Here is a 17,805-nt window from a genome sequence, read left to right as displayed (position 1 = left end):
TTACTGCTCCCAAGTGGCACAGCAGTCTAAGGCACTGCATCTCAGAGCAAGAGGTGTCACCTGGTTCGAATCCAGGCTGTATCACATCTGGCTGTGATTGGGAGTCCCATAGGGTGGCACACAATTGGCCCAGTGTCGTCTGGGTTTGGCCGGTGTAGGCCGTATTTGTAAATACTAATTTGTTCTTAACAGACTTGCCTAGTTAAATACATGTTTAAAAAAAAAAATGTATTACATTACCGGGAAACATAATGAGAACTTCAAATCATCAAATCAAATTTTATTGGTCACGTACACTTGTTTAGCAGATGTTATTGTGGGTGAAGCGAAATGCTTGTGCTCCTAACTCCAACAGTGCAGTAGTATCTAAAAGTTAAAGATTGGAATTAAGCAATGTTTTGAGCAATGTTGGAGTGGCATTGACTACAATACAGTAGAATAGAATACAGTATATACATACGAGATGAGTAAAGCAGTATTTAAACATGATTAATGTGACTAGTGTTCCATTATTAAAGTGGCCAATGATTCCAAATCTATGTATATAGGGCAGTAGCCTCTAAGATGCATGGTTGCGTAACTGGGTGGAAGCAGGCTAGTGATGGCTATTTAACAGTATGATGGCCTTAGGATAACTTGATTTTAGTTTAGTTTAGTTTATTAATTCGACCATTTTTGGGGCGGCTCCTCCAGGACCCAGTTGCACAGGGCGGGGTTCAGACCCAGGGCCCCTAGCTTAATGATGTGCTTGGTGGGTACTATGGTGCTGAATGCTTAGCTATAGTCAATGAACAGCATTCTTACATAGGTATTCCTCTTGTCTAGATGGGATAGGGCAGTGTACAGTGTGATGGCGATTGCATCGTCTGTGGTTTTATTGGGGTGGTAAGCAAATTGAAGTGGATCTAGGGTGTCAGGTAAGGTAAGGTGGAGGTGATATGATCCTTAACTAGGCTCTCAAAGCACTGTTACGGGGCGATAATAATTTAGTTCAGTTACCTTTGCTTTCTTGAGTACAGGAACAATGGTGGACATCTTGAAGCAAGTGGGGATTGGGATAGGGATAGGGAGAGATTGAATATGTCCGTAAACACTCCAGCCAGCTGGTCTGCGCATGCTCTGAGGACGTGTCTAGGGATGCCGTCTGGGCCGGTAGCCTTGCGAGGGTTAACACGTTTAAATGTCTTACTCACGTTGGCCATGGAGAATGAGAACCCATAGTCCTAGGTAGCGGGCTGAAGAAGGTGTTTAGTTTGTCCGGAAGCAAGACGCCGGTTTCCGGGACGTGGCTGGTTTTTCCTTTGTAGTCCTTGATTGTCTGTAGATCCTGCCACATACGTCTCGTGTTTGAGTCGTTGAATTGCGATTCCACTTTGTCTCTATACTGACATTTTGCCTGTTTGATTGTCTTACGGAGGGAATAACTACACTGTTTGCATTCGACCATATTCCCAGTCACCTTGCCATGGTTGCGGTGGTTTGCGCTTTCAGTTTTGCGCAAATGCTGCCATCTATCCACAGTTTCTGGTTTGGGTAGGTTTTATTAGCCACAGTGGGTAGAACATCTCCTATACACTTCCTGATGAACTAGGTCACCGTATCCCTGCATTCGTCAATTTTATTCTCAGAAGCTACTCGGAACCTATCCCAGTCTGCGTGATCAAAACAATCTTGGAACATGGATTGCGATTGGTCAGTCCAGCGTTGAATAGACCTTAGCACTGGTACTTCCTGTTTGAGTTTCTGCCTATAAGAAGGGAGGAGCAAAATGGAATCATGATCAGATTTGTCAAAGGGAGGGCAGGGGAAGGGCCTTAGACTTTTAGAAAAGTTGAGTAGCAGTGGTCCAATGTTTTACCAGCGCAAGTATTACAGTCAATGTGTTGGTAGAACTTTGGTAGTGTTTTCTTCATATTTGCTTTGTTAAAATCCCCAGCTACAATAAATGCGGCCTCGGGATATGTGGTTTCCAATTTGCATAAAGTCCAGTGTAGTTATTTGAGGTCCTTCGTCGTATTAGCTTGAGGGGGAACATACACGGCTGTGACTATAACCAAAGATAATTATCTTTGGAGGTAATACCGTTGGCATTTGATTGTGAGGTATTCTAGGTTGGGTGAACAAAAGGACTTGAGTTTCTGTCACTCCATGAGTGTTTAATCATGAAACATACACCCCCGCCTTTCTTCTTCCTGGAGAGTTCTCTATTCCTGTCTGCGCTATGTGCTGAGAACCCAGATGGCTGTATGGACGGCGACAGTATATCCCTAGAGAGCCATGTTTCCATGTTACAATCCCTGATGTCTTTCTGGAAGAAGATCCTCGCCCTGAGCTCATCTACATTATTATTCAGAGATTGAACATTAGCGAGAGATATACTTGGAAGCGGTGGATGGTCTGCACGCCTCCTGAGTTGGAACTTTTGAGGAATGTTCTGTGGTGGTTGTTACAGATATTGTGCACAACATTTTATTGAATGCTAGAACATTCAAAGGATATTTAGTTTTTTTTAAATGTATACATTTAAGAAAATGATTTCGTTATCAAAAACATTTTTTGAACTTAATGGGAATCTTAGCTAATGTTCTGGAAATGTTCCCGGTTTGCTGGGTAGAGTCCATTAACACACTAATTAAAAGGCATTACAGCCTTAATGTGGGAGTAGGGAACAAGGGCAGGATGGCACATCTGTATTCTGTCACGTACAGTTTATATTTGAAAACCAACTGGATCATGTTTTAGGTGTGTATTGCTACCCGTTCTAATTATATCAAATTTTAGGTCTTTGTATTTGAATTACATGTTTCCCTATGGTCAGATAATCTTAGTTCAACTAACAGTAGTTAATGTGTTTCCAGTGTTTTACTGTATTTTACTTGCCCACAAAATTGTAGTCATTGCAAAAAAACTGAAGTGGTTGTGAAGAGATTCTTCAGCCTACGCATGTTGGGTGCTTGCTCTCGTTCAAGGCTAAATGCTCTGTTGGCTTTCTCACGATGCAGATGCAGCTTTGTTTATCTTTAAAGTATATGTGGTGAATTGCCCATAATCCATTAAAAAGTTAACTCCATGATATTATATATGGCTGGTCTTGCACCAGTTGAAAAACCTGTCGGCTCTGGTTAGATCAATGTGACTTTGAGCACTGTCATGTTGGCAATATGGGGGCTGTAGGATCCACAAGGCCTTAACAAAACATTGTGTTTTCCCTCTTTTCCACATCCCAAGTAATTCTAGCTCCTCTTGCAATCCAACAGTTGGATGTCCTTCTCTGTGTAATTGCAGATTTTTCAAGGCTGCGGCCAACCAAAGCCCTCAGGAATGGGCGGCAGGTCTACCCGGGGCGTCTCGGATGTGTTCAACGCCCGCTTCAGGCCCTACAGCCCAGAGGAGCGGCCCACCACTGCAGCTGGCACCAGCCTGGACAGACTGGTAAGGAAAAGCAGAGACACACAGCCCACTCACAGCCCACAGGACCACTGCTTCAGAGTAAACATCATTTGTCTTTCTGCCTTGACACTGTTTATTAAAGCTGGTGATTTGCCATGGTAGGGCCCCCGGAGCCGGAAATTAATTATTTGTGCTCGTCTTCCGTTCAGGCCTCACTCACTCTCTCTTTATCGATCCGTGTTTGTTAACAAATCATCAGCTTTACCCTGGAGGGCAAAGAGAAGTGTGCAGCATCCTGTGCCCTTCCTGTCTATGTGTACCTCACAAATAAGACAGAAAAGATTAATGGAATTTGTGAGATTGACAAAGTCAGGTGTTTGCTGTATAAAGTAAACCTTTGCTTTCGATCAGATTAGCTTTGTTTTGTTTCATTAGATCTTTTTTTTCCGATTTTCATCTCATACAACCTTGACAGTGACACCTAACTTGATGTTTTGCTAAGGGTAGAGGTCAACATATAGCTGACAGTCCAATTCAGGTGAGGGACATTTCTCATCATGGATTATCCTTACCACAGTTCTCTCTTTCTTTCTCTCTCTCTCTCTCTCTCTCTCTCTCTCTCTATATATATATATATATATATATATATATATATATATATATATATATATATATATATATGCAGATGGTAATGTGAGAGCCAGCATTTAAGGCTTGTCAAAGTGACCAATTTGAAAAGTATGTCACTATCATGCAGGGTTATTTTTTGTATGAGACCAAAATCCAAGGTTAAATATGTTTCTCTCAATAATCCTCAAACGCTTAATTTGGAATGTATTCAATATTTGTTTGATGTACAGATGTAGGATCTTATTTGACCAGTTTCTCACAGCAGAAAAATAATCCTGCAGCAACAGGAAATGTGAATTATTAGGTGGATTATAATTAATGGACATTTTTGTAGGGGTTGACACATTTTTTGTTAGGGCAATTGTTAGGGCAAATCAACTCTGACATTTTTTAAAGGAAATTACAAACTTTAGAAGCCTTTTTAAACTTTGAATACACTATGCGTTTGCATTTCCTGCTGATCATGTTAAAATCCAACACCTTTATAATATTCAAACACATACAGTACCTTCTTTTCATTGGGACTGCACTATTTTAATTATGGACTCAATTGAAAGTCAATACATTGTTTTGTAACTCAGGAAAATAATATCCTTAAATGGATTGAGAAAATAATGTTCTGCATGGCTTCGGGCTAAAGCCAGAATCCCATTATAAGAAAATATACATTTTCTTCCATCAATTTCATTAATGAATAGTAATTATGATTTCCCTTAACTTTGTTCCTCCTCTTAGCTCTTTTTGAAGGACTCTGATGTCTTTGGATGTATGCATTTGAATGTAATGTCTTTGTGTACCTCCCTCTTTCCTCCTCCACTGTCTCACTTTATTTAATTAAAATGCTTCTCTTTCCCATTGCTATGCTGCTTACCAGAGGACTGTCTGGAGTGCAATGCAACACAGTGTAAGCTTTATGAATTCTACTCTTAACCTAAATCATTTTGTGTTGGGCCCTTTTGTCACATCTTGTCTCCTATGCCATGCTCCCTAATGTTTTGTCACTAAATAAAAAGAATTACAGACTCATAGTTTCCATAGACGAGGTATGGTTGTATATTACCTGGCAACTACTGTTGTAAACAAGTACAGTGACATCCAAAGCCCAACGGTAAACCTGATATATATTCCATCTCAGCCACTGTCTCAGATACTACTCCCAAAAGAGTCAACTTTCAAATAACCTTTTTATGTTATTACAGAGAAGTCTGTGTTTTGATTTACAAAGCAATGTATTTGTGGAGCTGTTGAGACCTTGATCATGGCCTCAGTGTTTTATGGTCTTCTGTAACAATATTGGCTGTTAAACATTGTATTAGTAGTCAGGTGTACCACCAAGACTGGTGCTGTAGACGAGGGTGTTGAAGGGGCTGCGGTTCCTTCAGGTAGTGAGGACTCTTCCCTAGAGGCCGGTCCATGTTTTTCCTCCCTTACCCACTATATCTACACAGACACATCAGAGACCTCACATTGCCTTAGCTAATGGAGTCAACTCCTGGAGGAGCACAGGCAATAACCAGGTGACCTACTCCATCAGAGCTTGGCAGAGGAGAACTCTGAGAGGGGTGGTGGTTGGTGGTGGTGGTGTCTGGGCGGTTGCTCAAATGGCAGACAGAGTGAAATGAGGCCTCCAGACTGCCTCATGAATAACTGGGCAATTAGCCCGCTTGGAGATTCCCTCTAGATGTTGAGTTGAGTGACAGAGGTTGATTATGGACATCTGACAGCTAGACAAGGACACCTGATGAGGGTCTCCATTATGAGGATCCATGTGCACTGTAGTCAGGGGGTGTCTAGTTCTCTGCTGTGCTGGCTGGTTCTCAGTCGGTTTCTACTGGCTCCATAAAAAGTTGCTAGAGTACAGTAGCTTTCTAGAGACAGCCGTCCTCTCTCAGTTTCATGATATCATAGATTTCTTTCAATAATAAAGCTGTGAACTGTAGTGGTGGTGGCGAGAGGCAGGATGTTAAAGTAGCTGCCCAATGAAAGTCTGACTTTAAAAAGTTAACTCATATCCAAGAAATGTTGTTGACTCATCCTATAATCGTATTTGTGGCGAAAGCATAAATTGGAGAAAATATTGTTCCAAAACCCCACCTCAAACTTGTATCTCAAACAGACAGTTTAAAAAATGCTTGGCTATTTCCTCATAGAACATGATGTCATCTCCCTGAGAAGGATGAGCTGGCCAATCAGCGGTCTAAAGTAGGATGAGCTTGCCAATCAGCGGTTTACTTGCATTAATATTTTTAATAACCGGTATACGCCCAAACCATTCTATTGTTGGGGTACACCTACAGCATTTCAACAGAGAAAAGATGCTTGTTAACATACAGTTGAAGTCAGAAGTTTACATACACTTAGGTTGGAGTCATTAAAACTCGTTTTTCAACCCCTCCACAAATTTCTTGTTAACAAACTATAGTTTCGGCAAGTCGGTTAGGACATCTACTATGTGCATGACACAAGTCATTTTTCCAACAATTGTTTGCAAAGGGATAAAATCACAATTCCAGAGGGTCAGAAGTTTACATACACTAAGTTGACTGTGCCTTTAAACAGCTTGGAAAATTCCAGAAATTGATGTCATGGCTCTAGAAGCTTCTGATAAGCTAATTTACATAATTTGAGTCAATTGGAGGTGTACCTGTGGATGTATTTCAAGGCCTACCGTCGAAATCAGTGCCTATTTGCTTGACATCATGGGACAATAAAAAGAAATCAGCCAAGACCTCAGAATACAATTGTAGACCTCCACACGTCTGGTTCATCCTTGGGAGCAATTTCCAAATGCCTGAAGGTACCACGTTCATCTGTACAAACAATAGCACGCAAGTATAAACACCATGGGACTACGCAGCCATCATGTCGCTCAGGAAGGAGACGCATTCTGTCTCCTAGAGATGAATGTACTTTGGTGCAAAAAGTGCAAATCAATCCCAGAACAACAGCAAAGGACCTTGTGAAGATGCTGGAGGAAAGGTACAAAAGTATCTATATCCACAGTAAAATGAGTCCTATATCGACATAACCTGAAAGGCCACTCAGCAAGGAAGAAGCCACTGCTCCAAAACCATCATAAAAAAGCCAGACTACGGTTTGCAACTGCACATGGGGACAAAGATTGTACTTTTGGAGAAATATCCTATGGTCTGATGAAACAAAAATAGAACTCTTTGTCCATAATGACCATCGTTATGTTTGGAGGAAGAAGGGGGATGCTTGCAAGTCGAAGAACACCATCCCAACAGTGAAGCAAGGGGGTGGCAGCATCATGTTGTGAAGGTGCTTTGCTGCAGGATTGACTAGTGCACTTCACAAAATAGATGGCATCATCAGGGAAATTATCTGGATATATTGAAGCAACATCTCAAGACATCAGTCAGGAAGTTAAAGCTTGGTTGCAAATGGGTCTTTTAAATGGACAATGACCCCAAGCATACTTCCAAAGTTGTGGCAAAATGGCTTAAGGACAACAATGTGGAGTGACCATCACGAAGCTCTGACCTCAATCCTATAGAAAATGTGTGGGCAGAACTGAAAAGGCGTGTGTGAGCAAGGAGGCCTACAAACCTGACTCAGTTACAGCAGCTCTGTCAGGAGGAATGGGCCAAAATTCACCCAACTTATTGTGGGAAGCTTGTGGAAGGCTATCCGAAACATTAGACCCACGTTATACAATTTAAAGGCAATGCTACCAAATGCTAATTGAGTATTCTGACATTTCACATTCTTAAAATAAAGTGGTGATCCTAACTGACCTAAAACAGGGAATTTTTACTAGAATTAAATGTCAGGAATTGTGAAAAACTGAGTTTAAATGTATTTGGCTAAGGTGTACGTAAACTTCCAACGTCAACTGTAATTAATTATCATTTTTTGAAAGGAAAACTATTTCAGTCATATTGTAAATAATTACAGGTCATATTTAATAGAAATCTGGAAACACTGGGCAGTTACTTTAAACAGACACACTGGTGTGCATTTATTTGTGCAAAGCCCATCATTAGGATGTAATGGGAAGCTGGACTGTCTTAATCACACTGGCCACAGAGAAAGGATTATAATGTTGTCTGTCAGAATGTTTTCAATGATCTGTGAGTTATAGGTTATATAGTTGTGAGTTACAGTGCAAGTATTCAGACCCTTTGACTTTTTACACATTTAGTTACGTTACAGCCTTATTCTATATTTATTAAATATTATTTTCCCCCTCATCACTCTACACACAATACCCAAATGATGACATAGCAAAAACAGGTTTTTAGAAATGTTTGCAAATGTATTAAAAATTTTAAAAAACAGAAATACCTTATTTTCATTTTTTTTGTCAAAGTTAGAATAAGGCTGTAACGTAACAAAATGTGGAAAAAGTCCATGGGTCTGAATGCTTTCCGAATGCACTGTATATGCTTTAATAAGCAACGTAAAAACAGTAAAGATATAATGTCTTGTAAGTTAAAGGCTTTGGGGAAACAGAGAGTGCAGACATATTGGCCCCAGTGTAACCTTATCATTCTTTAACTTTAACCATCAATAGTCAGACAAGTGAAATATCCATCCAGAAGCGGCCATGATAAATGTGATAGCCCTAAATTAATTTATGAACCGCAATCTCTAAGGCAGGAGGTTGCTGCAGTTTGCATTCGGCTTGGGATTGTGGGGGTGTCTGCTCATCCAGATACCTTAGACATGTATTTCCCTCATTGAAGCAGCCTTCTGCCAGGTAACTGACAGTTATTAACCCGGATCCGGTGGTCTCTCATACAGTAGCTGCAGTCCCCACAGCTGCAGCAGTTATCAATGTCACTGTTCCCATCTGTTTATTCACCGTCAGAGGTGTCTGATACCCAGTGGGAGGCCTCCTCTTTCACTTCCGCTGTTTTGTCGTCCCACTCACTGTCTTCCTTTAACTTCCAGAACATCATAATTATCAGTGACATTCCCGGTGATGTTGCATGTTTCCAAAGCTAAGGAGTCCTTTGATTTGGAGTTAGTGTCTGACTTCAGCGGTGAATTAGCTAGTCAAAGGATGCAAGCTGAGCCAGGGATGGCAGGAACTCAGGAAGGGTCTGTTGTTGTCTGGCTGTGTTGCAGTGCTTATGGGGAAGCCCTGAAGAGCCGGTCCACCTCCAGGCTCCATGAGCCATGACTGCTTAATTTCCTGACATCCTGTCACCATCCGCCATCACAGTCCTGTGAGAGGAATGGATCTTTGAACGTCCTAAGGGAGATGAAGGCACCACAGAGTGTCAGGCAGAGTGGGCCTTTAACGGCTGGTGTTTGATGATAGGGCAGGCCTTTAATGTGCCATTTAGTATAAGTTGTTTTATTCATTGTCTTCTCCTGGGGCGTCCTTGTCATGAAATGTATTCCAAGGTCATTTTTCAATCACAGGGAAAAACAGGAAGCAAAAAAGTTATTTTATTGAATTTTAAAATAATGTTTAGGTGCCATTTACAACCTTTTAGTTGGAAATGTATACTGTACGTGATACAACATGGATTTAGCAAACTATTGCTTCGGCGTCAGCATAAATCGTTGCACAACTGAACGTGGATGTTGCAAGAGGTTGGTTAACTCCATTCGGTGGATTATTTCTGTGTAATTATACTCTTTGCTTTTTTATTTTGGTAACTCGATAGGCTGATGTCCATTTCCATGTACTTGCAAATCCATGCGCTCGCCAGCCCTAATTCAGTTGTGTGGCTGTAAATGAATTGTGCTGGCCCTCATTGATTGCTTTTGGGAGACTGAAGTCCTCTAGCTGTGCATGGATGTGGCGCCTAATGTGCAGTAAAGGAAATTGGATAACTCCAGAGCAGTGCCATAGAAACCAAGCCACAGTCTATCTTCATTAGCTAGATGAGCATCATCTTGGAACACGGCAACAGTCTGTTGCAGCTTCTCTTGTATGCTGCCCTTTGAATTTGGTCTCGTGCTCCATCTCAGTCGTTTCTACGCTGCCTGTTATATTTGTAATTACATTTATTCATAGTCTATCTTATGTGTATAATATGTTTCATAATATATATCATGTTTACCTATTTCTCTCTGGAGCATAATAGATTTAGGTCTCGTAGAATCGGGTCTTATAGAAAGAAGTCTCTCATGCAAGCGAAACAATATTGCACAGATCCCTTGTGACTTGCAGCCATGCGCATGGGAACAAATGTGAAATGCCGGTGTGGTGGTCTGGGTCATACTGCGGCCTGGAACCCTTCATTCTATCCTTTTTCAAAGTATTGACCCATACATAAACCAGCTGCAATGCAGAGTCACTTTAAGCCTCTGAAGCATTCTCTTTTTAGATACGGCTTAATGGAAGTAAGTAGGTCTATCCACATATCCATTCTCATAGTGGTTGCATTTATCCATTCCAGCCATGCTACTATGTAGATTCCACAGATTCTAACATAATTGTTAGTTTCCCCCAAAACCACGTAAAAATAAACAGTGTAAAGATGGATAGTCCTATGATTTGACAGTGTATTTAGGAATCTCTGAACAAAGGGTGGTACTCAAGCATACAAATGTGATGGTTGAAAATGGTAGCCTGACAAATTCAGCAAATGCCAGCAATCTTGGATAACCACCCGAGACTACATTCAGAATGTTCCGAATCACAATGGGGTTTGATACAAGCGGTTTAGTGTTTTCTTCGACTTCACGGTCTCCAGAGCTACTTGTATGCTAAATCATTTGCCAGGCGGTTTCAAGGGAAATGAGGATGAACAAACGGATGACAAGTTAGCAAATGCCTCTATTATCATTCCTCCATCACAGGATATCTCACTGAGGAGATACTAGGCTCTACTCTCTCTCGTTGTAGAATTAGTCCAGAAATAGACGTCACACATTCTATAATACTGCCAGATATTTGATGTACAGTGCCTTTGGGAAGGTATGCAGACACCTTGACTTTTTCCACATTTTGTTACGTTACAGCCTTGTTTTAAAATTGATTAAATGTTTTTTTTCCTCCTCATTATATCTACACACAATACCCCAGAATGACGAAGCAAAAATTGGTTTTGACAGTTTTGCAAATTTATTACAAATAAAAAACTGAAATATAACATTTACATTAGTATTCAGACCCTTTACTCATTACTTTGTTGAAGCATCTTTGGAAGCGATTACAGCCTCGATTCTTCTTGGGTATGGCGCTACAAGCTTGACACACCTGTATATGGGGAGTTCCTCCCATTCTTCTCTGCAGATCCTGTCAAGCTTTGTCAGGTTGGATGAGAAGCGTTGCTGCACAGCTATTTTCAGGTCTCTCCAGAGATGTTCGATCAGGTTCAAGTCTGGCTGGGCCACTGAAGGACATTCAGAGACTTGTCCCGAAGCCATTCCTGCGTTGTCTTGTCTGTGTGCTTAGGGTCGTTGTCCTGTTGGAAGGTGAACCTTCACCCCAGTCTGAGGTCCTGAGAGCTCTGGAACCGGTTATCATCAAGGATCTCTCTGTACTTTGCTCCGTTCATCTTTGTCTCCCAGTCCCTGCAGCTGAAAAACATCCCCACAGCATGATGTTACCACCATGCTTCACCGTAAGGGATGGTGTCAGGTTTCCTCCAGAGGTGACACTTAGCATTCAGGCCAGTTCGATCTTGGTTTCATCAGACCAGAGAATCTTGTTCCTCATGGTCTGAGAGTCTTTAGGTGCCTTTTGGCAAACTCCAAGCGGGCTGTCATGTGCCTTTTACTGAGGAGTGGCTTCTGTCTTGCTACTTTACCATGAAGGCCTGTTTGGTGGAGTACTGCAGTGATGGTTGTCCTTCTGGAAGTTTTTCCCATCTTCACAGAGGAACTCTAGAGCTCTGGCAGAGTGACCATCGGGTTCTTGGTCACCTCCCTGACCAAAGCCCTTCTTCCCCGATTGCTCAGTTTGGCCAGGCAACCAGCTCTAGGAAGAGTCTTGGTGGTTCCAAACTTCTTTCATTTAAGAATGATAGAGGTCACTGTGTTCTTGGGGACCTCCAATGCTGCAGACATTTTTTGGTACCCTACCCCAGATCTGCGGACAATTCCTTTGACTTCACGGCTTGATTTTTGCTTTGAAATGCACTGTCAACTGTGGGACCTTATATAGACAGGTGTGTGGCTTTCCAAATCATGTCCAATCAATGGAAATTACCACAGGTGGACTCCAGTCAAGTTGTAGAAACATCTCAAGGATGATCAATGGAAACAGGATGCACCTGAGTTAAATTTCTGGTCTCATAGCAAAGGGTCTGAATAATTTTGTAAATAAGGTATTTCTGTTTATTATTTTTAATGCATTTGCAAAAATAAAATAAACTGTTTTTGCTTTGTCATTATGGGGTATTGTGTGTTGTTTTATTTAATCCATTTTAGAATAAGGCTGAAATGTAACAAAATGTGGAAAAAGTCAAGGGGTCTGAATACTTTCCAAAGGAACTGCATCTCACCTTGTAATCCAAGGATCAGTCATGTGGTGTTTTATTCTATTTCAGTTCTTGAAATAGCACTTTCTATCCACAAATAGTTGATATTGTGAAACAATGAGCTGTGTGTCAGACAGCAGAAGGATGGTAAAGATGGCATGGCACCAGGCTCTTTCACAGCAGTGTTTAGTTCTAAACGGAAGGAAGCCATTTCTATTCCTGAAGATGTCACGATATCACTCTGCTCTGCTTGCAGATGTGTACAGTGGTACAGCCATGGCACAAATAGACAGTTTGGCTCTCACATGAGAGTCACCAAATAACACATTCCCTTCCATCACCAGACACACATGCACACACACCACAACCACAAGCAACACCACCGCAAGTTGTTATCTCATAATGAGTCCCTGGCACTCTGTACCACTCACCTCTATGTATAACTTGAAACTAACTGCATGTCATTTGAAAAACAAATATGGCTATTAATATGGCTATTATATGGCTATTATATGGCTATTAATATGGCTATTATATGGCTATTATATGGCTATTATACGCCGATATTTGATGTTTTACTTGGAGGAACATTGCTGTAATCATCAAGGGATTTGATATGAATCATTTCAGGCAGCTTCACACCAGGTTCCTCTTCGTCTCTTGTTAGCAGGGTCTCCTTCCATGGATCATTCCTTCATCCTAACTAATGGTGTTGCCATTAAGGCCCTGCTCCTCTTCATATCTGTCAATACATTAATGAGATACATTGGCCCCATCCCACCCGGGCCTTTGCAGGCTTCCCCGGAGAGCCGGGCCAGCCGGGGGAAGAGCAGGCCTGGAGCTTCCCTTTAATCATCTCCTCTCGCTCAACCACTTCTCCAGTCCTAGCCTAGGGCAAATCACTAGCGCAAACTTACAACCATTTCATCAATATTCTGTCATTTTGCCACACCAAGGCATCCCTGCTTGATGAATTGAGCGCACCATGATCAAGTGTATTGCTTAACTGCTTGTCGTTGAGGGACTGATTCCAGAGTATGTAAAGAGGGGTTACTCTGATTACGGCACGGTGGGACAATTTGACTGCGTGTAAAAGGCTGTTATAACAACAACTAATTGAAAGAAGCCACTTATTGTTGGACCTTCTTCAACCTCTTCGTTAGTATACTGTACTCCCACTGGAATCTCCATGCAATAGTTAGTAAAAGGTTAAAGATCTCACAACTACTGCACAGTGACATACTGTCTGCTAATGCAGTATGTTTGGTGCTATATTTCAGAGCACTAAAATACTGTATTTCTTTAATTAGTTGAACATGGTACGCTATAACACACTTACTCCTCCTTGTAAAGCATTGGTTGCTTCAGGTATTTGGTCTTGTCCTGTCCTCTCAATGTTACTATCTGCCCATGGGGGTTTAAATGAGAAAACAACACTATTATACTATTTAAGGATGTAGAGAAGTGAGAACTAAGATACAATCCCAGACACGTAACATATAGTCCATGAAACGATCTGTATGTTGAAGGATTTCTCGATAATACTGTTCGGTTGAATTGTGTAAAACAAAACTACATATCCTCAAGGGATTCAACAAAAAAAAAATGCTACAATTCAATATATATTTGGGAAATAGCCAAAACAGCGGTTTATTGTCCACGTAAACAACATATGACACCGACCGTAACTGTTTGTTTGCTCTACTGTACGTGAAGCTGCCCTGGATCAAGATTAAAGCCGCTCATCATTATGCACTAGCATTACAAGCAGAATTTCCAAGTAAAAGTACTGTAGATATGAATATTGTTTCATCATTGCTCTATGTACGTGTTATTCCCTTGTCTAATATGAGGCTTGAACATTTCAAACACTTGATATATGGGGAGCCTTCTGAATGGTGATAAATATTCATTGCCATTGTTCCCGTAGACTTGCTTGCATCTGTCATCCCTTCAATCTCTGCCAACCATAACACTGGGGAAGATGCTGCTACATTTCTCTCACTGTTCCAAAGTTAAATCAAAGCAACCTGAAAATAATAGTCACATTTGAATGACAATAAGACTCTCACCTCGCGTCAATTATGTGCTGTGCCAGGAAACATTGTAATAACAGTCACAAAGACAGGGCTTCACAGACATATGGCGCCGTCACTCTTGGGTATTGGAATGATATACAGGCAGGACACACCACCCCTATGCTGAGATCTCTGTGTTAAATCATAGCCATCCGCTCCGGCAGATTTAATGCAGAGACATAATCAGGACTCCAGGGAACCAAGCCAGGGCTGCATGGGTCTGGGGCTGCATGGGTCTGGGGCTGCGTGGGGCTGGGGCTGCATGGGTCTGGGGCTGGAGCTGCATGGGGCTGGGGGTAGGGCTAGTGCTACTCGGGCTTAGGGCTGCTGGGGTTAAGGGCTTGGGTGAAAGCTGCGGCTGAGGCTGATGTTAAGGTTGGAGCTGAGGGTAGGACTTTGGCTGCTGACACTGAAGCGTGAGGCTGTGGCTGGGGCTGCAGGATAATTGGCCTCCACCTGTTGTGGCATGGATAAATAGTCATTGGCTTCCAAACGTTTATCTTGTGGCCATTGAAATATACCACAATAGCGCAGATATTTCACAGTTCGGCACTGATTGAACCCCTTTATTCAAATTCAATATCCGAGTGCTGCTGATGACAAGTTCAGAATGCAGCTGACAACTTCAGAGGGGCTGCTGAAGACAGTGTGACAGCGTACTTTCTGCCAGTTGTTCACTGAAACACAGTTGCTTTGATGCTCATGGAGATATTCACTTAGAGTCTGTACAATCACGTGTGGCCGTTTTCCAATGCCATCGGGGTATGTGTGTTTTGGAAGTTGCACTGCAGTAAGCTAGTTTCATAATACAAACAACACATTGAAGTTACTGTAAAGACCGACTGTGTCATTGGCCTGAGTTTGAAGGAGGAACTGCTCAGGTATATCCGTCCCGTCTGTGCTTAAACTGACAGGATTAACAGTTGTTTGATCTCTTTTAGGGGTCGCCCAATACGGCATCACAAAGGGGAAACATGTTTGTACCTACCCTCTGTTGATTGTTATTGATTAGGGTGAAATGAGACAACACATCCATGTGCACTACACTAGTTGCTTTATGCAGTAACCCCTGTCCCCTCTCAGAGTTTAGCTTCTTCCAAGGACACAAACACAATTCAACGGTCATGCCATTGTGGAAAGTCTTATTCAAAACACAATCTGAGTTTATTTACTTAGTATGTGGATTTGGGAGATTTTTAATATGCAGAGTGGGTTTTGGAACAGATGGTGTGTCGTGGTTGAGAGGCTGTGCTGTTTATGAGGAGACCCAGGCCCAGGAGGAAGGGTTTATGAGGTGTTAGACACCAGTGATTAAATAGCCGTGTCGAGGGACAAACACCCACAGGGGCTCACTCCACCGCCACCATTCTCCACACTGGAGCTGGGGAACAGGGACATCTGCAGTCTTTAAAAACATAAAGGATAGGTAAATAGTGTTATTTAAGATCAAAAAATCTAATCAAATTGTATTTGTCACATGCGCCGAATACAGCCGTGAAATGCTTATTTTACGAGCCCTTTTCCAACAATGCAGAGTTAAAACGTGAGAAAAAATAGCAACAAAAAAAAGGAAATAGTAACACAATAAAAGAACAATAGCGAGGCTACATACAAGGAGTACCGGTGCCGAGTCAATGTGCAGGGGTATGAGGAAGTTGAGGTCATTGAGGTAATGTACATGTAGGTGGGGGAAAAGTGACTGGGCAATCAGGATAGACAAGCAGCAGCATTTGTGAAGAATGTGAAGGAGTGTGAAAAGACGTGTATGTGGATTCCACGTCTGTTGAATACATTACAGCAGTAACAGATACTGTAATAGATGTTTTACCAACCTTGACAATGGGTGGGAATGTCTAACTCACCGACTGTCCCAGGTGTGAATCAGTCCCTACTCAGAGGGTTAGAATGACAACCGGCAGTGTTGCCCAATGGAGTAGCCTAGGGTCTGGATCTACTGTAGCAGACTGAAATATCCCTGTTGCTGTGGACTCCAATGAGAGAAGAGTGTCTGGTGTCAGGGTCATCCGTTCCACCTCACTGTTGGTCAGAGTCAGACATATGGAGTATGGCAGGAGTTTGCTGCAGGGAGCAGACTCCTTGAGCTCTGTACTGTAATTGAGATGCAGCTAGAATACAGCATTCATATCAAATGAAAAACCTATTTTAAAGCAGGCAGTAGTGACTGTTGCCAGGGAAAATAGGTTGATCATGGAGTTCTCTGCCCCTTGTGGTTTGTGTGACCAGACCTTCTGCACAGGCTATGATTAGACTGGACTCAGCCTGCACTCATTTAGTAGAGACTTGTGACTGAAGGATACTTTTTATATGCGGCAGCGATGACATGCTTTGTTATTCATTTTAGAAACCCGCAATTAACAGTCGATTAATCATCACAGTGTCCTTTGTAAGTGACATAGAACATGTGTACCTTTTTTAAAAAACAATATTTTCCAAGTCCGCATTAACGACGCTCTGAGGAAGTGACACCTTGCCTTAATAAAAAAAAAACGGAAAGAAAAGATGTTTAATGAAAGCAGTGCTGAATCAAGTTAGGGCATGCCCCCTTTTTATATACAGTGTCTCGCCTCTGCAGTCTGACAGCCAACGGAGGTTGGTATTAGTCACCTTGGTGCTCATCCCGTAGTAAGTCGATAGAGTTTGGTCTCCGGCCCCTGGCAGCATGGTAGAACAGCCAGGAGGATGACTTTGGCTTGAAAGCCGGTAACACGGCAGTTTTTGATCTGGAGATTGGCAAGGACAACACAGATACAAGGACAGAGGGACGAGCAAAACAAAAAGTGATATGGCAAGGGTCATTTTATCAACGCACACAGATATACTAGGTTCATTTTTTTTTTACTACAAATAAAGGCATGTAATTATCTGCATAAAATATTTGCTTATAGTATATAAAATGCATTGTACTCTTGTAGCCTCGGTAGATGACAATCATCTGTAAATACTCTGCCCATGTGTTTGTCTATTCCAAACTATCCAATTATTTCCCACAATGAGCAAATATAGTGTGCATGGTAAGTTTGCTTTGGAACGAACTGCTTTGAATTTGAAGGCACTTTAGTTGATCTGAGTTTAAAGTAAAGTCGTGCTGTCCGCTGTATGACAGGTAGTGTGTGTGTAATTTACGGCGGCATTAGCACATAACTAATGATGTTTACAGCTGGATTAATCCCCAGTACTGCCTTTTACATCCATTAGTTAGACCCGCTGGTTTCCCATTGGTAATCCACTTGCAGACAGCTGCAGACAGAGGGGGGGAGAGAAAGTGAGAAAGAGAGGTG

At 41.9% G+C, this 17,805-nt stretch overlaps 1 protein-coding gene across 2 annotated transcripts in view; it reads left to right on the top strand.

Annotated features, from left to right (window-relative positions):
• The window catches only part of LOC115109701 (glypican-6-like), a 120,614-nt gene that overhangs the window by 80,408 nt on the left and 22,401 nt on the right, over positions 1-17,805 (top strand). Inside the window, exons 6-7 of one of the 2 annotated variants that reach the window (XM_029634949.2) lie at positions 3,286-3,432; positions 4,895-4,924. In XM_029634949.2, the coding sequence (XP_029490809.1) occupies positions 3,286-3,432; positions 4,895-4,924 (177 nt within the window). The remainder of the gene's footprint in view (positions 1-3,285; positions 3,433-4,894; positions 4,925-17,805) is intronic. The other variant, XM_029634959.2, reaches the window with a different exon arrangement.

Source organism: Oncorhynchus nerka, linkage group LG3 (assembly GCF_034236695.1).
Source record: "Oncorhynchus nerka isolate Pitt River linkage group LG3, Oner_Uvic_2.0, whole genome shotgun sequence".
NCBI classification, from domain to species: domain Eukaryota; kingdom Metazoa; phylum Chordata; class Actinopteri; order Salmoniformes; family Salmonidae; genus Oncorhynchus; species Oncorhynchus nerka.
The sequence above is the reverse complement of the archived record's forward strand: the minus strand, read 5'-3'. Positions and strand labels throughout refer to the sequence as shown.